Below are 22,634 nucleotides of genomic sequence, written 5' to 3' on the forward strand. Positions count from 1 at the left end.
TTGTCTCTAATCACACAATGGCTTCCACAAGGTGCATCGGGAAGTAGCTGAGCAGACTGAACACTAGGTGGCACCATACTTCAACAAATCTGGAAATAAATAAACCAGAAAATAAATAAATACATCTTTGGAGTTATTTATTTATCTATGGGAAGGATTTATTTATTAATACCCACAATTTATTTATTTTATGCCGAAGATTATTTATATATTTGTTTTTAATTCACATTTTGTCCTCCATACATTTTCACTTTCGTGAATGAAATTTGTGGAGGATATACATGCATTACGCTACAGCACATAAAGACAAAAACACTTTCGAAGAACAATGATCAGCATAAGCCAATGGGAACGATGCTCATTTTCTGAAATGGGGTGAGAGGAGAATATACAAGGTGAAGTTGGTTATGGATGAAGGGAGGTAGGAGAGAGGAATCCATATGATCTTAGCATCCCAGCCAGCGGCGTAGCGTGTCCTGGGGTGTCGGGCTGTCAGGGCATGCTCCATGCACCAAGTCACCTTGGAGAGATCTGTGCTGCATAGCATGTCCATGCGATACTGCTGCATTTGCAGATCTGGAGTGATGCAAAAGTCACATGATTGGCTCAGTAGTAGAAGGACGCGTTACATCATACAGAATTTGTTCATCCAAAGCATATTAGTACTGCAATGTATTCAAACACTAAAATTATAACAGTTAGTGATAGTGTTAAAGTTAATGTTTAGACAGGAAAGCAGATCTACAGTGTATATATCTGTCTGAAGTTTTCAGCACTGTACAAGAATAACTTAACAGAAAAAGAACCTTTTAAATAGTTGCTGGGTAAAAGATACCAAGAAAAAATATTTCCAAAGTACTGCATAACCTAGAAGGATCACCTGTACCTCACTGGCCTAGTTTACAACTGAAAGAATTCTTAAGATAACTTCTGTCACAGGGAAAGCGTGTTATCTCACATTTTTCCATATAGCGGTCGCCATATGAAGACTTGACCTCTGCCGATAGCTGGTTCCACAGTCGCCAAAGATCTGCCTCAGTCGCATCCATGTCAGTTGCCCCCGTTTTAAAGTAACCTGGTTCAATGATGCTGACTTTCACCCCAAAAAACCGCATATCCCTCCTGAGTATCACAAATACATACATGGAAATATTGCATTAAAAGTAATAAATAATTATAAGTATAAATATCAAGATGGACACTGAATATAACAATATATTAAAACTAGTTCCATTGTAAGTGTACATAAAAGCTGAAACTTCCAAAGGACATTTCTAGGAATTGGACATCATAGCATTGTATTAATTAGCTGTAGGTCTAATAATGTCATGTTTAAGGATGTGAATATTAAACTGACTATACAATTTCCATTTGTAGTTTCCGTAATCCCTGCAACAGATCGTTATCCCTTCCAGGGTGCACCCCTGGCCACACACCATCTGCTGCATGAGACAGGCTCCACCCCCCCACCCCTCGTGGCCATGTACTGGATAAGCAGTTAGCAGTTAATGGATGGGGCTTCCATAACTCTTTATCCAGTATGGAGTTGCACTGAGCTTGGACTCTATCCCAGGAACACAGGGAGGGAATATACAAAATCCAGGCACACAGAAACAGGAACGGGAATCGAAAACCCTGGATGTATGAGGCTGCAATACCCATCATGATACAGTGTGAATAAACAACATGGGTAAGTATTTTACGTTTGGTTTAAATGTTTCCTTAGGCTGTAGAAGTAAGGTATATACACACCATAAGAATGGAAAAAGGAAGGCAGCTGACCCACCTCAGGCTGTCCGAGAAGGCTTCCACGCCCCATTTGGAAACACTATAGCCCCCCCCAACTATAGCCAGTCTCCCAAGGACACTAGACATGTTAACCACTCTGCCTCGGGCCTTCTTCACCAGCGGAAGCAATTTGAGGGTGACCTCGATCAACCCTATGAGGTTCACGTCCAAGACCTTCTTAAAGTCTTCCATCTGCATCCAGTCTGAAGTACCAATGGGTATAGACCTCCCAGCATTGTTCACCAGACCCCAAAGACCTGAATTAATAAGACAACCTACATTAATTACTTTCAAATATCTAATTAGCACAGGCAGCAGCTATAAAAATACCTTTGTGTTGCAAAGGTAAGGATTTGTTTAAAAATGCAAGCAACAGGTGAAAGATAACTATGATCATTTTAAAACAACGTACAGTTGTCAAGCTCTGAAATTTATCTTATCTCCCACAGTGCCTGACTCTAACTGGCACCTCTATCTCTCACGCTTCTGCTTGTCTCACCTCTCTCCCCGACCTCGGCATGCACCAGCTCCACAGCCATGTCAATGGAGGCGCTGTCTGTAACATTGAGCAGAACGGTCTTCAGTCGGGAGCTAGCGGAGGCCTGTAGTTCCGACACGCCCTTTTCTGTCAGGCATGCGGCGACCACGTTGTAACCTTTCCGATCGAGCTGCCGGGCGAGCAGATTGCCAAAGCCACTGTCACAGCCAGTCACAAACACATACTTATGCTGAATATCGTCAATTTTCAGAGAGTCCTTCATGTACCACCCTAATGCGACCAAGACTGCAGTAGCCAACAGACACGACAGCAGAGTGTTTGATGAGACTGCCTGTGTGGACAAAAGAATATCAACTGCATTGATGTATCAAGTTACTACCATAGTCTGATCCCCTGTTAACTAATTTCTATAACTGGTAAGCCTGAAGACCCAGACAAAAGATATTCTGGAGAAATAGGGTAAAAATAGATCTACAGTAGTTACCAGGAGTTGACATTGACTTCACAACACCTATTAATTATAATTAATAACTATGTTTGAGCTGTGTGTAGATTGTTCTTTCTTACCTGGATAATTGCATGGTGGATGTTCTTCGCTTCAATCTATAAAATGAGAAATTATGTTGGAAAAAATTGCAGCTGTGTCATCCAGTAAAAAATAAAGATAACCCCCAGCCCAGAATAAAGACATTTTTTTTTATAATATAATGATGAGAGTGCGTGTACAGCACATTGTAGGTTTTTTTTTTTGTCTTTTCTGTCTTTGAGGCAAAGTCATTTTTCTTTAAAACAATGAACACCCGTTTACATGGACCATAATCCTAAAGCTATAAGTTCCACAGATGTTCTCCACAAAGGCACATAAGAACAAACACCTTGGTTTTGGCATTTCTTAAGTATATTTTTTGTTTTGCTTCTCAGTTGAATTGATATTTTCCGCACTCTGGTCTTTTTTGTTGATTTGCCTGTTGTATAAAACCTATATCATTACATAGCACACAAATATACCATGCAAATAACTCTAGGTGCAAAAAAAATATGATACTGTATATAGAGATATATACAATATATTTATATGAACATGAATTAGAGCAGCATTTAGAATATGCGACATAAAACATAGATGTACCATATACTAGACACTCAAACATTATAGAATATATTTCTATATTTCTATACACACAATATGTATTTGTGTAATAAGACACTAGTGTTATGAGATGTGGTATTCTTGGAGTGATTTATAAATGTATAATGTACAAGAAACCAAGTGGCAGGAGTTGTATCTTGCTTCGATCTTATTCCCCGAACTCTTAAAAAAATGACGTCATAGCTGACTACGAGCATGTTTACGCGGAACCACGCAGAAATCATTCTCAACTGCACTTAATCAGTAAATCAATCGACCAATCAATCATTTGAAGGCCCCTCTGATCGATGCATCTTTGTTCAGCCTAGGCGGTCTGAATTCTTGGTTTAGGTTTTTGTGGTTTGGTTTCCTTTTGAATTTGCTTAATGTTTTAGATTCTTTTTGTAGTTCTCCTAAGCCTGTTTTGGGTCACGCTAGGTCATCTGAAGCACTTGAGTCCTGCCTAACCATCTTGTCTGCATACCTCGCCATCATGTCAACCCTGAGCAACTGGAGGGGCAGAAGACATGGAACCTTGGGTGTACTCAGTTAGGGGTGTGACCGTCTCCTCTCAGGTTTGTGTCATGCTGTTAGACTGCATTTTCCTTAAATTGTGGCTTGGATGCATGCCACAATGTACAATACATTCTAAGGGTGCTGTTTTTTGGAATGATTTTAGTCTGGCACAATTACAATGCTTTGAATAAATAACACGTGGATGAAAGAGCTAGTAAACTCTAAGCGATGGTCATAGAGCATAACCCATTAGTAACCAGGTAGTACTGACTATGCCTGTTCAGACAGACAATTCATTGCTCAGTTGCCCCAAGACAATAATAATTTTATTCATTCCTAGTTATGGATTAAAACCGCATGAACAATGAATCATTCACAATGGGTGGCGTTGTAATGGAATATATTGTTTGGTATTGTCACTGTGGGGGAGATGTGTGGTGTGATTGTTTTTTTTTTATGTTTTCTCATAAGTTGCGGAGGGAAAAGATCCGTCTTTGGGATATGCGATTACAATAAAATATCCTACAAATGCATATACATGTGCTGTTCTGAATTCTTTTTGCAAACCAGTTCAGATTAAGTCTCTGGATTTGTGCATACCTATGTATTCAGTTAGATTAACATTCTTCAAGGAATCGTCACCGAAATAATAATATTGAGAAAGTGAAACACAATGCAAGGTTGTCTTTAACCTGGTTCTGCAACCTTTTGCTAAAACACGCACACCGCGTTACATGGAAGCAAAAACATGTATGGATTATGTGTAATATGCTTGTGAATTAAATTTACAACAGCTACAATTAGAAGTAACCACTAGATGGCCAACGTGCACGTCAAAACGTGATTTTCAGGGCGCAGACTCCGCGTAAACATGCTCGTAGTCAGCTATGATGTCATTTATTTTTAGAGTTGGGGGGAAAAGATCGAAGCAAGATACAACTCGATAAAAAAATCTGCGGCTGAGAACTTCGATCTCCTCCGAGATGGGTGCCTTTAGTTCAGACTTGTTCATTATTGTACGCTGAGAGTTGTGGGAGAGGGCGCCCGCGAGCGCAGAGCTAGCTTGCGTCAGCACTTCCACTGACAGCATTTGGAATTTATGCTTTTTGGCAACAGCACTGTAGCAGGCACGCGTGGGAAGTGGCCAACAGCATAGCAGGCGGTAAGACAAAGCAAGCAGCGTCGCGCCGTTATCTGTAAAAAAAACTTTATGAACAGTTACGTGGTACAGCAGAAGGTAAGGAAATATGTTAAATAATAAATGATTAATTGTAGCATATTTCTTTACACAAAACACGTGTGCGCTACACACACACACACACACACACACACACATACAGATCAGCATAAACCTAATCCCAACTATGACAACCTCGACCATAAGTAGCTAAACTTTTGGCATTTTATCGTTTTCCGGTTAACAGATTTTCAATTGAGTTTCCCCTTGCAAGGACCAAAAACAAACAAAAAACATGTCCCCACAAGGTCAAAATTACCGGATTTTAATCACATTGTGGGGACACACAAACCAAAGTGATCCGCTTTAAAGTAACAGACACATATATATCCATAGAATGTTAGTGGTTTCTGTAGCGGGGTTAGGGTGCCAAAACAATGAAGTTGGTGTAATTTAAATTTAAAACCCAATGAAAGATAAAAAGTTTGTTGCAAATAGCAGCAGGTCCCTTTTTCTAACCCCCCCCCCCCCCCCCCCCCTCAAACCCCGGCTACAGCCCTCCTTGTAAATATCAATTTTCCTTAAGAGCATATCCAGTGTAATGTCACAGTGAGCCTATCACAGGAAGATGATACGGTGTAGAGGGTGTCCTGGACAGGATGGCAGTCCATCACAGTGGACACAATCATATGAGATGGGCAATTTAGAGACAGCAATTCACCCAAACAGGCAGAGACAGGGACTGTAATAAAACTCACAGGCTCTGTCTGGGATTATGAGACCGAACTCCTATTCCTTGAGTCACTCCCCCATGTTGGTAAATGTATTTTATGTGTATAATTCTATACTTCACATCATTATAAACGCCAAATTGTACCCCAAAAAGTGTGACAAATTATGAAAACCAAATACATAATAGATCATTAAAATATTGTGCTAAAATATATAAACCTTATTTTAAAACCATATTTAATGATATAATGTTTAAGGTTTGTATTATACAAGCTGCATGACAAACTTACCATAGTGCACACTGCTTCTCCTTTTTGATGTAAAGGATGGGTTTACATAATGGCCTGAAGTCTTCTGTTCTATTTCCTGGTTCCCATACCCAGATTACACCATCATTTCTGTTATTTTAACAGCCTTATTCAATAAACGTTCTGACCATACAGACTGTGGTGAATTTATTCCAGATAAAACAACTAACATGATTTACGTTTCGATACAAATGAAATATTTCTACTTTAACTAAAACGAAAAACACAATTTAAAGTAGTCTCAACAAGCAAAACAAATACATGAGTACCGGCAAATGTAATGGTAAAATCTGGTCCCATATTTACGGAATTCGGAGTCCGTAAGAATGCAAACAATCACATTGATATGTTTAAAGCATGTAATAAAAACAGTATCAGCAGAATAACGTTTAACGCTTTTGCTAAACATGCAAGAGTAGAAAAAACTTTATGGCTTTGGAGACATACGGCATAATATTGACTTAAGGCTGGTTCATACTTATCCACCCTGCGTATTAGTGGTGTAGATTTGAGTAGTATCGAGTACATAAGTAACGAATACCAGGCTGTAACGAATCGTTACGGGTATTCAACTGGTTTGTGATTTTTGACATTATTCTAGCATGTTGTGAAAATCAGTGTTTGATAATAATAACTGATACTTTTGTTGATCTTTTTACACCTCCCTCAACTTGCTCTTTTTTTTGTAGAGTAAGCTGTCTGTGAAGGGCAGCCACCCACAGCGGCGCCCAGGGAGCTGGGGGTTAAGGGCCTTGCTCAAGGACCCGCAGACGTGCTGAGGCAGGGGTTTAAGCTGGTGACCTTTTGCTTACAAGCACAGAGGCGTAGCCCACTGAGCCACACGCTGCCCTTACAAAAAAAGAAACTTAACGTCTTGCAAAATACTAGAACCATATTATTGTAGCTGTATTTGTACTAAAAACAAAAATATAGCTCACACTGGATCGTTATCTTTGTGCTGCTGATATATACAGAAAAGTCAGAGCAAGTCAAGGCATCTCCATAGTGTCTCAGAAGGCCTTACGCCACAGAGGGTTATATACTACATGCGAAGCTAATGGGATAGCACAGTAAAATCGCCTCAGGTCAGCCAAAATAAACACATTTTTTTCACATGGTGTTACTTTTTTTTACTTCCATCAATTCAATCATTTGTCAGCTATTTATTTAACGTAAAACCTCCCAACTACCGCCCTTGGAAAATTGTTTTTAAAAAATAGTGCAGGCTAGAATGCATGCCGGTCTCACGCATCCGTGCCACCAAGACTGTGGAACCGCCTACCTTACGGTCTGTGCGCAGCTGAGTGTGTTGATTCCTTTAAAAAACAACTGAAAACATTTATTTTTAAACAGGCTTTTAATCCATGCTGAGTAGTTCCTGATATTTTTATTGGTAATGTCTGTGTTTTGTTCATTTTGTATTGGATTGTTGTTCAGCGCTCTGTGACCTTTGTCTGAGAATGGTGCTATATAAATGAACTACCACTAGGTCAAAGTTGATATTTAACAGCACACAGTATACAACGCTGAAACGTATCCTCTGCCGTTAACCCATATGTGACATAGCAGGGGGCAGCTAATTCAGCACCCAGAAGCAGTACCTTGCTCAAGGTATCGCAGTGGTGCCTTGCTGGTTAGGGATTCAAACCAGCAATCTTTGAATTACAAGTGCATTTCCCTAATTATTAACCACTGCTACTCTATGGATAGCAGCACACGCTCAGAAGTGTGGCTTCGCTACATAAGAAATAGCTAAAGCAGAGTGCAAAACATGCATAAAATTAATAAGCTGTTCAAAGGGTTGTACATCCAACGTAACCAGACATTTAAGGCAGCACAGGATTGATCTGAAATAGTGCACAGTGTTTGATGCCTTGCGGTCTCCGGGCCCAAATGGACCATCTTCAGCCAGTGGCAGCACTAGCACATTGCAAACAGGGACAACCAGCCATAAGACGCCATTCTCGTTGGCATTAAAGAGAAAGGTGACCAAAGAAAAAACTGAGAGTCACAGACCGATAACCGGGTTTGGTTTGCTGTGCACTGAATGCACTTTAGCTGTCCATCTTGTATGACTGTTTCCCTGAATTTAAGCTTCTGCTGCTTTCTCTGTTGCAAAACTACTGTTAAACTTTCCATAAGACAGCAAGTTTAAAATAGGTGACACTGTATTACAACACCAACATTACTTAACTTCAACGGCTTAAGTTTCTGAAAGATACACTTCAGAGCCTAGTATAGTCCTTTTTTTTTAGAAATGGCGATAGTGACATTTTTTTTTTTATGAAAATAGATCCAACATTGCATTTCCCAAATTCTGATAATGAAGCCAACTACTTTCTATTTTTACTTTATTATATGAAGTTATTGCAAATGTTATAACTGTACTCTGTACATATAATTGTATTTTGTAGTTTCTTAAATCTGATCCAGATAAAGTGATCAAGGATTTTTATTTGTCATTGTGCAAGTGATTACACAAGTACAATGACATTTAGTGGCTGCCTCCATAATGACATGACATAAATACATCAATCAACCCAGTTTCAGAATCAGTATAACTTACACAAGGAATTTCGCTCTGGCCAATGGTGTCTCTCAAGCTATATAGACAATATATAAACAATGAACATAGACAATGCATAATATACAAGCGATGTACAGATTATATACAAGAAAAGTAATATACATAAAATGTGAACATCTGTATGGGAATGTGACTGAGGTGAATGAGCATTGTACAATGCAGTATTTGTAGCTGTGAGGCTGGATGTAAAAAGTGAAATCTGAAATACAAGGGTAGCTGTGACATAGCAGATGATACTGATCAGATGTTTATGAGGGTGATGGCATGAGGGAAAAACTGCTTCTCTGTCTAGTAGTTTTGGTATTCAGGGTTCTGTCGAAGCTGCCATCCACGACGCCATCTTGGTTCTATATCTATAGATATATAATAAACAAACACTACACAAGCAGGATTGTTTGACCTCAGGAACGTCTGCTCAGTTCGTCTTTATGACCTTGTTACAGAATACTGCAACAGGTCCTGAAGTTTATTATATAAAAGCACCCGTTAAATGGCATCTTTATGGATTAGGTGACAATATGAGAAATGATACTAGCTTATAAATCTCAACAAGACATGACAAGCAGCAATGACTAGATTATGGATTTCTCTTGGAAGACTGTATCTGTAAGTATGAAGCAATCAGCTATGCAGGTTGGCTTGTGGGTGAGCGGACTCCAGGTGAGTAGCGTATGCGAGGGTGGACTGCAGAAAGCGCATGCTCCATGCAGCTCACCACCTTCATCAGGTCCCCGTCTGGCATCTTCAAAAAATATCCAAGAGGTTGGACATCCTGGTAAGCACTACTACCAAATACTGAGAAACACCACATCACCCAGACACTTCCTAGACCAGGAGTCGGCGACCTGCGGCTCTTTGACCACGTGACTCTTCTCAGAACGACAGCCGCATTCACATTTCCATGTCTTAACATAATTATGATAATACTTTCCTAAAGATAAATTATTTTATGGGTTAGTATTTTTCATTTAGCTATATGTGAATGAGGCGGTCCTTCACGCGCTTCTGTGATGTTTTAACGGCATCATTCTCTAGGACGAGAGTACGTCTCTGGTCAAATGGTATACTTTCCGGAGTTTTCTTTAGTAGGCCTACCTGAGATTGGATGTACGATTTATCCCAACATTTATTGGGACTCCTAATTCTTTCCTATACTTTTTGTAGTAAATCATTACCACGCCTTCACAGGTATTCGTAAAACTTATTATATTTTCTCCGATTTACATATTATAGCCAGCTGAGTTGTGACTACATTTGTGCTGCTCATCAGCACAGCAGAAGTGAAGAGGAGAGTGAAGGGCAGACGACTGCAGAGCCGAACGAAAGAAGGGTTGAGAGTGAAGACTGTAGCTACAGAACTGAACAATGTTGTAATATTAGTCACCTTTGCATTGTTATGCGTCGGAGTGATTTAAAACTGAGATGACCCCCGAAATTGGTTTTCTTTATTTTATGTAAGTACTTCAACTTTTGTTTTTGTGTTAAATGCATATATGCCCATATCACATTAAAATATTGTGTCTCTAACCCCCTTCTGTACCAATTGCGGCTCATTGTAAATCTTGGTTCAGATATTTAGGAAAAAATGGCTAGCATGTTCTGTCCTGGCTAGCAAGTCTCCTTGTCCTTCGCTAGGCTTGCAATGCCTCGGTCCACCCATGCGCTACAATATTATCATGCCTCCTGGTCTTAAACACTTACATTGCACTGGATTGTGCATACCGTAAATACTTGTGTAAATGAGGTCTGCAATATGTTGAAATGTCAGTAAATGTAAATGTGTTGTGTTCTCGTAAAAGTGTCAAATATAGTATTCCCCAAATGTGGTGTGTTTGTGATTCCCCCCCCGATGGTGTTTGAAGTGTGTACTGGGTCACTTCCCCTTCCCGTGTCGCTGCTGGTACTCTCACTGGCAGTTACGGTAAATAAACGTGTCATCTGTACTTTTACATATTGATTGAGCATGTCTCACCGTGCTGACATTGCAACGATATTTATTTCTCTCCACGCTGAAAAATCAGTCAGTACATCCATGCATTTCCAGAGGTTGCATTTTGCACTGAAAATCAGAAAATAACATAGCAAAAACATATGTGCAAACAAAGAAAGCATGTCTCAAGAAAGGGCCCTGGGTGTCAGCTAGCTGGATCCGGCCGTAACACTTCATCCACATCATAGACTAAGTCCTCTTGAGAGCCAGCAAGAGAAGAATAATTTTGAACAGCGAATCCATACTTGCACAGACCCTGCATCAATTTGGTCGCAGGCCTCCTCCAAGGCTTGAATGAGGCTTATCCTTACGAAGGGCTGGAGACTGTAAGCCTTCCACCACCATGCTGAAAATAACTCCTCAGTGGGGTTAATGAAGGGAGAATATGGTGGAAGGTATTGGAATGAAAAATTGTGGATGTTGATGAAGCCAATTTTGGACCATTGCAAATCAGTGGAAAGATATATTGTAATCTGGGACAATGTATCTGCTCTGCATCCATTTCGTCTGCTGTGATGATGTGTAAGTCTTTCTAAAAATGTGGGCTGTCAGGGTTGGTGTCCGTCCATCCCTGTCCTATGTGTTCGATCCCCGTTTGGCCAGCAGGTGCTTCACATGTGGCCTGTTTCTCAGTACTGTGCTCATTAGGCTAACTGCTAATTGTGTTGGTCACGTCATAACTGGGAAATGGCCACAAAGTTCAACGTCCAAATAGCATGGGTGTGAAGATACATCAGATTTTCGCACTTGGAAGACGTAGAAAACATATTAGCACACCTTATTTTATTTAGAGTCTATTTAAATTCATGTCAAATTCTTCAAAAAATGTTATACCAAAAAAGTCTTGAAAAATGGGGGCTCCGTTTGTACTGGGTGACATGTTGTTATATTCAACTACTATGGAATGTTCTCTGCCATTTTCCCCACGATTTTAGGTTTGCACACATACCCCAGAATTGCAGTCCTCCAACAGTATTGGCACTTGTTATTGCAATTGTCCCAAAAAACACACTGCATTTTATGTGGAAGTGTGACATATATGACATGGGGGGCAGGACACTGGTGCAAATGGGGGGGGGGGGGCACTGCTTTCTAACATTATGCATGTTTCAAGTTCGGGGTGTTTGTGAACTCGGTTTATACCATGTCTCTATGTTCATATGGGTTTTGTAGTTTTCGACCACAGTCCAAACACATTGAAGTAATGTCAGTTGCACAATGTCAGCCATTACCTGTAGTGGAGGATGAGGGTATTCGTCGACTCATTCACCATTTAGCTTATAGAAGGTCTCAGTACCAGAATGCAATATGTTGATAATTCATTATTAAATCTGGCTGTTGTTTCACACAGAATAAAAATGTCATTCTGCTAGCTGCAAGTATCATGTCTGAATAAAAAGAAAACATTACTTTATCCTCTGGCATCTCAGATGCACTCTAACTTACAATGCTATACTCAGAGCTATTTGTAAGATCAATAGATTCCAATGTGTTCTAATGCGGCCGATATATTTGTCTTTTTGTGCATGCACACATTGCACAGGTCAAAGTCTAACATTCTAAAAATATCTGACAGATTATCATATACAAACACATCAGTTTTTAAACTCACATTACATTTTTAAAGTCTCCTTTATATTTGCTTTTGGTAGACTTGTCTGTAGGCTTGTTGCCTTTAGTGTACTGCCTCATGGTGGCTGTAGCCAAGACAACACTTTATGTGCCATTTGCTGTATTTGAAGCATAGTTTTGGCCATCACTCCTCCCACCTCTCGGGATTTGACAAGATAGTGAGTCAGACACATTCTAGGCTATTCTCATGAGACTCATAAGACCCATAGGAGTTTGATATAATGTATTAATGTTTTATTATTTCTATTATTTAAAATGTATATAATTACATTATTGATCAGTGGTATCACTGTTTGTATTAGGTAATTCAATTGGTTTGGCGTAAGTTACTAAGTTTTGGAGTTGCATTCCTCTAGCTGTTATTCGCATTGAATTTGTGTAGTTTTAATACGCGATGTTAGTGAACACAAGGTTTTTCAGGAATGCATTAGTCGCGTTGTAACAGGACTGATATCTAAAAAGTGAAGTACAATGCAAGGTTGGTTCTGTAACCTTTTACTAATTTACATCCATAACACTGCACACCTACAATAAAATTATGGATTATTTGTAATGTTCATTAGTGACCACTAGGTGGACGACATGCATGATTCAATATGATCTTCAGGGCGCAGCACTCATAAGGACTGCTAGTAAATATCCATCTTCCTTAAGAACATATCCAGTGTAATGTCACAGTGAGCCTATCACAGGAAGCACGGTGTAGCGGGTGTCCTGGACAGGATGGCAGTCCATCACAGTGGACACAATCATATGAGATGGGCAATTTAGAGACAGCAATTCACCCAAACAGGCAGCAACAGGGACTGTAATAAAACCCACAACTCTGCGTATGAGATCAAAATTCTCCTTACTGAGCCATTATTCCACCCATACTGGTAGATGGATTACATTTTCTTCATAATATTGTGAACGTTTTGTTTATTTCACACCATTAAATACACTTTAACTGCAGACCCCAAGATTCAAATTAAGAACTGCAATTATATATCAGATCATTAAAATATACTATATTAACTGATTAAAAAAGACAATTAATTATATAATTTATAAAGTTTGCATTATATAATCTGGTATAACAAACTTACCAGGGTGCACACTGCTTCACCAATCAATGCCTATCACACAAATCTGATTGGATATGTCAATGAATTTTAAATTAAGCATCTGTGCTTTCGCTTCTTGGATTGGTCAAATGTTTACTAGTTTTGCGCTAAACATTTGCAGATCTAAGACCCATTTATACAGGTTAATTCCAGGATTGGGGCTGGGAAATCTGATTGTGGATCAGCATAGCAGCTTGCTGGTTTTAAAATGCATACATTTTCAACTCTGCCTTGCGATCCTTGCTGTGACCCAAATTTAGGTCACGACCCATGGGTTGAGAATTGCTGGTTTACAGAATGGCCTGAAGCGTTCTGTTCGATGTCCTGGTTCCTATATCCAGATTACACCGTCATTTCTGCTAGTTTAACCATTCTATACAATAAACTTTCTGAAAATAGACTGTTGTGAATTCCAGGATTATGGATTTTATTCCCACCCCCAGCCCTGAGTGAACTGTATGGCTTTCTTCCAGTTCCTCTGTAGTCCTAAAACATGCAGCAATGCTGTCTAAACTATATGGCTGTTTCCCTGAATTTAAGATGCTGCTACTTTCACTGTTCTGAAATGGTTTAATTTCCCTAAGACAGCATGTTTAATATAAGTAACACTATTACAGCACCACAGTTGCAGTTACTTAGCTTAGTTAAGCTAACAGTTTAAGCTTCTGAAAGGTACACTTCTGAGCGTATTTTAGTCCTGTGTTAAAAGAAAGAAGAAACACCCACTTAAATAGATCCAACTTTGTAGTTTCCAAATTGTGATGAAGCCAATTCCTTTATTACCTGAAGCCACTGTAAATATTTTAATGTGCTCCATACATAGAGAGATTGTACTTTGTAATATCGTAAATCTGATCCAGATAAACTGATCTCATTCATTCACAGGCACATCTGCTCAGTTTGTCTTTATGACCATATTACAGAGTACTGCAACAGGTCCTAAAGTTTATTATATAAAAGCACCGGTTGCATCATTATTGATTAGGTGACAATACGAGAAACAATACTAGTTTATAAGTCTCAACAAGACTTGACAAACGGAAATGACTAGATTACAGACTTCTCTGGGAAGATTGCATCTTTAAGTAATAAGTAATCAGCAATGCAGGTTGGCATATAGGACAGTGGGATCCAGAAAAACTTTGCATCCCACCCAGGCGAGTAGCGTGTGCGAGGGTGGACTGCAGAAAGGGCGTGCTCCATGCAGCTCACCACCTTCATCAGGTCCCCATCTGGCATCTTCATGAACTTCTCCTTCAACATCGTCTCCACTACAGGACAAAAGAATGTACATGGTGTTAAGAGAGCTGCAACCGCTTTCAACAGCCTCTGCGTCGAAGCTTTAATACCCGAGTTAAACTCTGAAGCCTTGGAAATTTCAGCGCCAGGTTAAAGGCTGAGTAGCTAAACGTTCTGTACGTGCCAACTTGGATGAATCAACAAAAATTCAGTAAACACACTTTGAACTTTAATATGAATTGTTCAAAAGTCACGGTCTCAAAACTCATTTGTTTTATGGCACTGTCATATATTCAAGTGTTAGATATACTACAATAAAAACTAGTTGGTTTAATGCAGTATTTCAGTCATCAGCGAAGAATGAATTTACTTATAAATTCAATAGGTTTCATTTAATTAAATCAGCAATGCAATGCTAGAATGTCCACAGCTGACCATAACGAGTCAACTGTCTTTATAATATTGTAGTTAGAAACCAACCCTCATCCTTTAGTGTTATATTTGAGGTGTATGATCATCTCCAACCAGTGACCTAAAGTACGTGGCTGTATACTTATGTGAAGTACCTTTATCCAAGTAATTGCTCCCATATTCATCTTTGATTTCCTGCGGTAATTTTGTCCACAATTTCTTAGCGCAATCACGTAAAATGTCAATGTCAGTCACACTGGTTCTGAAAAAGCCCGGTTCGATGCATAGGACTTTAACTCCAAATGGCACCATGTTTCTCCTGATAAGCAAAAAAAAAGAAATTAGTTTTTAGGTTGCCCCAGACTCAGATCTGCAGGTTTCTTGTGCTTATGCATCACATGGGACTCCTACCGCAGGCTGTCATTGAAGGCCTCCACTCCGTACTTGGAGACGCAATATGGTCCACCGAACGGACTTATCCTACCGAAGACACTGGCCACGTTCACCACGCGCCCTTTGGCCTTCTTGATGAGTGGAAGCACACTCAGGGTCACAGCGATGACGCCGTGAAGATTCACATCCAGCATGGACTTGTAATCCTCAATTGAGAGCCAATCACAGGGCCCCGATGGTATTGAGACACCGGCATTGTTAACCACACCCCACAGGCCTGTAAAGATCACAGACATCCTCAATACCCTTCGCTCGAAGAGATCAGTCGATAAGATGTACGGCTGTAGGTTGACTAGAGTTTACCAAAGTAATCTGGGATTTAGCTTGTTGGATAATTTCAGGAAATATTCAAATAGTGTTTTAACCCACTAATAGTTTCCAAATAATGTTTCATGACTGGTGAATGATGGATATTCACGGCAGAGGCGGACATTTCAGGTCCAGAAAGTAAAAATCCAAACCAGGATTTTGTTTCAACCAACCAGTTGAGCACTCTTTGACTGTGACTCTTTATACTCAACTGATTGGTTGAAACAAAATCCTGGTTTGGATTTTTACTTTCTGGACCTGAAATGTCCGCCTCTGATTCACGGGTACATTTCTGCCTATGTGTCGTTGAAGAGATTGGGCTAACCTTAACAACCACACCCCCTAAAACGCAGGATACTAAAATGGTGAAAACAGGTGAAGATGATTAAGGAAATAACACGATTCGTAAAGCACTGCGGCCACATTTTTTGGGCAGTGCATATAAAGTTTGATTCTAAACCTCTGCTGTGAACATCAGTGCTCTTCACATCAGACATGAAAGCTTCTTGATAATTTGGTCACTGTGTTGCTCAGTTGACCCTTTAGTAAGAGCACTGATAATTACATATTTTTACTGAAGAAATTCTGTACATTTACCAGGATCCCTAATAAACCCAGAACCCATTCCCATTAACATGCCCATGAAGCCAAGCGCATAAGACGAATGGCAGTGCAGCTACTCATCTGTTTTTTTATGTAACTGCAGCTTACCTTTACCCCCAACCTTATTCTTGAGGAAATCTGCTGCTTTTCTGACGCTTTCGGTTTTGGTGACGTCAAGGTGGACGGTGGCGAGCCTATTGGAGGAGCCCTTCTGTAGGTCCTCCTCCCCCTTTTCCGTGAAGCATGCGGCAATCACGCAGAAACCCCGCTTGTCCAGATGCCTTGCCAGAAGGTTTCCGAACCCCGAGTCGCAGCCGGTGATATAGACATATTTGTCCGATTTATTAGGAACTGTCTTGCTCTCTCTGTACCACCGATACAGAAAATATAAGGCAGCCAGGCAAAGGATATACAGGAACATTTCTATAAGAAGAATAAAAAAACAATTAAACTTTAAAAATCCTTATTTATTTCCATGTAGGCCTACAAGCCACCGCGAGAGGCCGATTCATTAGGATTTGATCTTACCCAAATGCGGCTGGACTGTAAGAAATGTATTCGTCTGAATCTAAATTAGTTACGTCATAAGAAAAAAAAAGTGTAGTAATTCAGGTATGTGGCAATTTCCTTTCGGAGGCTTCAGAGCCAAACGTAAAGCGCTAAACTGGAAAGACTTGTCAGGGTTACGAAACCGCAATCTTGTCCAACTTGTATAATAATCATGAAGTTGAAGCTGTGCTGATCAGACCTTTCATGGTGAACATGCATTTCTCTGCGAGATTCCTGCCACATGTAAGGCGCCATTCAGGACTGACCGGCTTGTTCTTAAACCAATCCAGAATTCATAACATAATCGTTTTTTCATGTAAGAGACCTATACTACTATCAATGCGTTATTTTACGAGACATTTAACTGTTTAATTGCTGAATCATGATAAGAGAGGTTGAGAATAGCACTTTTTATGCGGGGAGAGGGGGTTTATTATAACATGGCCCGTGAATACAATTTACAGATAAAATAAATAATACAAATAAACGAACTTGAAAAAAATTTCAATTATACAAAAAACATAAACATTTAATAATTTTAGCCTCAGCCTAGCAAGTTACTGCCCAGACTAACTTGTTTTAAGTAATCTGCGATCGTTACGAATCGTTAAACATCTGCAAGCGAAAAATAGAGAACTAATAATTATATTTTACACACAATCTGAGAAGCGTGCATTCAAGTTCAAGTTGACAGAAAGCAGAAGTCCTCCGGCGTTCTGCTGCGCTGTTTTTCCACTCTATCTTTATGACTGTGATATCGGGAAGCACAAATAAACAAAAACTGCCGATACTGAGAATCAAGACAAATAGAAACATGCAGCCTATTATGTAACATTAACACCAAGAAACTTGAAGTCTTCTGCGCCGGAGAACCAACAGAACTTCCTATCAAAATCAACGATTACTCAGTCTGCCCGTTGATTTTTTAAAGTAATGGTTTATTTGCTAAACACAAAACACTGAAAGAACAATCGCCTACCTGATCACGGACCGTTGCAGAACTACTGCACAAATGAACTGACGTTTGAATAAAATATATGAGCCTCTTTAAGTAAATCTTCCGGAACTCAAAAGCCAGTTGTAAGCATACAGCGCCACCTACTGGACTAAAGGAGTGAAATACAATTTATACCAAATGCATGGCTAAGAAATGCTCAGTAGTACTCATCTTACGCTCAGTAGTTGCTTTGAGCAGAATTCTGTTGTATTTGTGTGCTGCCTTTGGGTAAGTAACTCCTCAAAAATACATCCTAGATTTATGTAGCCTAAGTTCCTGGCTATGCACTCCGTTTGTAGACCGGGACTTACGTGATACGTATATTGCTCACATATAATAATTTTTCGATAATTAAAAAAAAGCATTTGTTTAGCTGGTTTTAACTATTCTATTATAGTATTATTATTTCATTAATATCCCACCCATACCCACGGTTGCAGACTTTTACTCTGGGATGTTTATTTTTGCCTTTGGTTAATAATTACAGAAAAACGATTTTGCCACGCGTCAAAGTCGAGGACATGCGGGCGGAGTACAACATCTCAGGGTCCATACTTTTTATTGTTAAGCTGCATTTTTGTACACATCTAAGATACAAACCACCATTTTTAAAAAAGATTTTAAGATAAGACTTATTAATTGGGTTGAATACAGTTAACAATACATATATATGGAAATCATGAAGAACAGGGAACAAATTGATGCTTGAACCTAATTTTATGTATAAGCATATTTGAGCCCCAGTCTCTCCCCTTTCTCTGTGTGCTTATTTGGGATGGTCGGAAGATTTATGGGTCAGAAATCCATCCCACCCCCAAGCCCCTTCGTTTGCAGACACATAGTCTGTGTTTCAATGCTGGAAGCTGAATAACGGGTAAACTGTGAATGTTTGTCTCAGTTTTATTAATATTACACAATCCGCAAATTTATAAGATTTTTTTTCATTGAACATGGAAGGGAAACATTGATTTTTCCCAGAATAAGGAACGGCTAATTATTACATTATCATTTATTAATCATCTCTCTGGCACTGGCGTGAAGTGTCTCTGCATACTTTATATATAAATGATTTATAATTATTGCTGGGATTAAGTGTGGATGATAAGCATTAGGTCAATAACCTTCAGGTCGTTAAACCCTTCATGCTACACTCATTGTGATAGAAGTGATTAGCTCAGTATGCACCTGATGTTTTGCAAGACAGGCCGGCAATTATATTCAGAAACCTGGATGATTATGAAAGATGACATGTAATAAATGTAATGGATCTATTTACCATTTTACCAGCTTTTTGCTCCAATTTACGAGGTTTTAAAGGATTCAACAGCAATAGACCGTCATGCATTTGCATGTAATTTTGTAATTAATTAATTAATTAATTTTCAGTATGTTGTAGTGCAGCTTACCTGACTAGAGGCCTGATCTGCTCACATCCATTCGGCTCCTGTGGGGGTCTTTCCTCTGAACACCCCTCTCTCTTATCATCGGGGGTGCATACGGGGGTGGGGGCCCAGCACTTTACAGGAGCCCTTGAATATATGAAATTTGCTGGTGCTGGGGTGGCCCACAGTGACATTTTATCGGGGGGGGGGGCAGAATTTCTAGCTAGGGACATGCTGATCGTGTCTCAGGACCTGAGAGTCTACCAACCGCCCCCCCTCCCCCCCCCCCCGCATCTACCCACAGAATTGTTTTTGACATCACTCACCCCCATCCCGAGTCTTCCTTGTACATTCATAATATGCTCACACATTCTTTCTTTTTGTCACATAGTGAAATGGACAGCTTGACTATCTGCAAGTCACGACCTACATGAGTTGTCCTACTACATATTCCAGCAGCATTCCACAAATGGGCAGAACTGTAGCACTATGGTCAGTGCCTTCACCACACAATTAATTGAAAGTAACACAAAGCCCAACACTGCCTATTTAAGCTATAACCCAGACTTCCTTTATTACATAAACCTTGATATTGCTCTGGGTTTGTTTGTATGGATATTTGATGGCTGGATATTCATCTTATAAGTTTACGCTTCCTTTGTATAAATGACACAGCTTTTTACCATACATGCTGCTGCAAGCTTGCCAGTTGTTAGGACAGCAAGGGCTGGATGCAAGTTACTACAAGTCTAACTGGATTATTATCATTCTTGATGCGTCAGGGGAAGTAACAAGGAGGTCATTGTTATTGTGTGCTTGTGACCAAATACATGATTTGTTGCCATCAGGAATGCATTACTATGTCCACTTTATCTCCTTTATGTTGCTGTCAAACCTTCAAGCTTGCCTGCTTTGGTGGCATCAGTCCGTCTGCTCATTGCCAGGGAAATTGTCTTCATGCCTCCCTCAACTTGCTCTTTGTAGAGTAAGCTGTCCACAAAGGGCAGCCACCCGTAGTGACGCCCAGGGAGCTGGGGGTTAAGGGCCTTGCTCAAGGACCCGCAGACGTCCTGAGGCTGGGCTTGAACCGGCGACCTTCTGATTGACATCAAATTGACCAATGACAACTTTTGGAAAAAAATATAGTGAAAAACAAAAATAATAATAATGCATGGCCTTTCTGGACTGTTTAATATTAATAATACATCCATTTTCTGTAATCAGTTGTCCTTTTCAGCATTGTGGGTGTCCAGACCCTATCCCAGAGACTTTGGGTACAAGGCAGGGGACAATCCATCACAGTGCAGATTCACACACCATTCACAATTTTGTAACTCCAATTTGTCTCAGCATGTTTTTGGACTGTGTGGGGGAGGGGGGGGGTATACTGGAATACCCAGAGAAAACCCCACAACGACATGGGGAGAACATGCAAACCCCAGTGGAGACTTGAACCCAAGTTCCAGAGATATGAGGCAACAGTGCTAACCACCCCAGTTCCACTCCTACTACTACTACCTATAATATTCTTCTTCTTCTTCTTCTTCTTATTATTATTATTAGTATTAAGGGAAGGGAATTCCAAAGGGGGGGGGGGGCACCCCAGAGAAGGCTTGGTCATCAGTGCTGGGGAGTTTGGAAAGAGGAACAGTGAGGAGCCCAGAAGATGAAGATCTCAGAGTACAAGGGTGCTGATAGGACAGGAGAAGATCATGGAGATAGGGAGGAGCAAAGGCGGGCAGCAGCAGGCTGGGAGAGGCAGGGTCTGATGTGAGAGATGTTACGTAGGTGAAACAAAGATTTTGCTAACAGCTGAAACTGAAAAGGTCCAGAATTACACTGAGACTGCAGTAGAGAGGAGAACTGCCATGCCATCAGCGAGATGAGGAGACAGGCCAGTTGTATGATGGATGGATTTTGGGCCAAGCAGGATACTCTCAGTTTTGCCGCTGTTAAGCTTGAGGAAACTGTGTGTCATCCAGGCCTGCTTTGATGGGGGGCTGGGGTGACGAGTGGATCGATCTAGTGCTAGTGCTAAACCTGGCTACTTTGGGAAGGAATTATCATGTAATAGTCTATCTAACTGGGTGTTTTAATGGATATGTAAGTGGCTATGTTTATCCACACTGCTGCACTAAAGTCAAGATAATTCTGTAGATAAACCGAGTTGTTGTTTTAATAACTTTTTTCTTCCACATCGACTGTCCATCGTCTACTCAGCTCTAACAAAACATTGATTGATATCTGTGGTCTGCTCTTGCTTTTCTTGACTGTTACTCCATCTCAGAAAACCCAGTAATAAGCTCTCTATGACACATTTGTTTTGCTTAGTGCCCTTTTAAAATGTCAATAAACTGATCATTGATGCTGAAAATGAAAATAATACATGACCTTGCTTTAGGAAATTGTAAAATATCCTGAATATATTACCCTATAGTTTACTTTGGCCAAAGAGGCACTATTTTGGCAGCCATCAATATGTTGCATTACCCATGTGATGTAGAGTATATGTGAGTATATGTGAGTATACCATATATGAATGTTACATTTATATAGTGCTTTTCAAGACACCCAAAGCACTTTACAGAACCGATGGGGAGCCACTTCAACCACCACCACTGTGTGTCACGCACCTGGATGATGCAACAGCAGCCATTCTGTGCCAGTACACTCACCACACAGTAGCTAAGGTGGTGAAGGGGCAGGAGAGAATTCACCAATTAGATATAGGGGATGATTAGGAGGCCAGATTTGATATGGCCATAGTGGGCAATTTTAGTCAGGACATCGGAGTACCACCCGTACTCTTTCAAAAGATGTCTTTTATGACTTCAGAGAGTCAGGACCTCAGATTTACGTCTCAACCGAAGGACAGCATCATTTTTACAGTACAGTGTCCCCGTCACTGCACTGGAGTATTGGGATCCACACAGACCACAGGATGGGCTCCCCTTCTGGCCACAGTGTCCCCGTCACTGCACTGGAGTATTGGGATCCACACAGACCACAGGATGGGCTCCCCTGCTGGCCACAGTGTCCCCGTCACTGCACTGGAGTATTGGGATCCACACAGACCACAGGATGGGCTCCCCTGCTGGCCACAGTGTCCCCGTCACTGCACTGGAGTATTGGGATCCACACAGACCACAGGATGGGCTCCCCTTCTGGCCACAGTGTCCCCGTCACTGCACTGGAGTATTGGGATCCACACAGACCACAGGATGGGC

General features: G+C 40.4%; 2 protein-coding genes across 4 annotated transcripts; both read right to left on the bottom strand.

Moving 5' to 3' along the window:
- Positions 1–133: 133 nt before the first annotated feature.
- On the bottom strand, positions 134–7,569 carry LOC111856379 (retinol dehydrogenase 7-like). 3 transcript variants are annotated; one of them, XM_023836490.2, is made up of 6 exons: positions 7,432–7,569; positions 2,855–2,890; positions 2,288–2,618; positions 1,787–2,045; positions 959–1,122; positions 134–576 (listed from the first exon to the last, which is right to left on the bottom strand). In XM_023836490.2, the coding sequence occupies exons 3-6, from the start codon at positions 2,547–2,549 to the stop codon at positions 359–361; spliced, it is 903 nt and encodes a 300-aa protein (XP_023692258.2). In that variant the 5' UTR covers positions 2,550–2,618; positions 2,855–2,890; positions 7,432–7,569; the 3' UTR covers positions 134–358. The 3 variants fall into 3 exon arrangements, with proteins under 3 accessions (XP_023692258.2, XP_023692103.2, XP_023692181.2); XM_023836335.2 differs by lacking the exon at positions 7,432–7,569 and adding an exon at positions 6,132–6,812; XM_023836413.2 differs by lacking the exon at positions 7,432–7,569 and adding an exon at positions 4,533–4,764.
- A 6,790-nt stretch (positions 7,570–14,359) lies between these two features.
- Positions 14,360–18,114, bottom strand: dhrs9 (dehydrogenase/reductase (SDR family) member 9). Its single transcript, XM_023816024.2, has 5 exons — positions 18,008–18,114; positions 16,588–16,902; positions 15,526–15,784; positions 15,270–15,433; positions 14,360–14,735 (listed from the first exon to the last, which is right to left on the bottom strand). Exons 2-5 carry the CDS (start codon positions 16,898–16,900, stop codon positions 14,512–14,514), a joined length of 960 nt encoding a protein of 319 aa, XP_023671792.1. The 5' UTR covers positions 16,901–16,902; positions 18,008–18,114; the 3' UTR covers positions 14,360–14,511.
- Between the last annotated feature and the right edge of the window lie 4,520 nt (positions 18,115–22,634).

The sequence above is a fragment of the Paramormyrops kingsleyae genome, chromosome 1 (assembly GCF_048594095.1).
Source record: "Paramormyrops kingsleyae isolate MSU_618 chromosome 1, PKINGS_0.4, whole genome shotgun sequence".
NCBI lineage: Eukaryota > Metazoa > Chordata > Actinopteri > Osteoglossiformes > Mormyridae > Paramormyrops > Paramormyrops kingsleyae.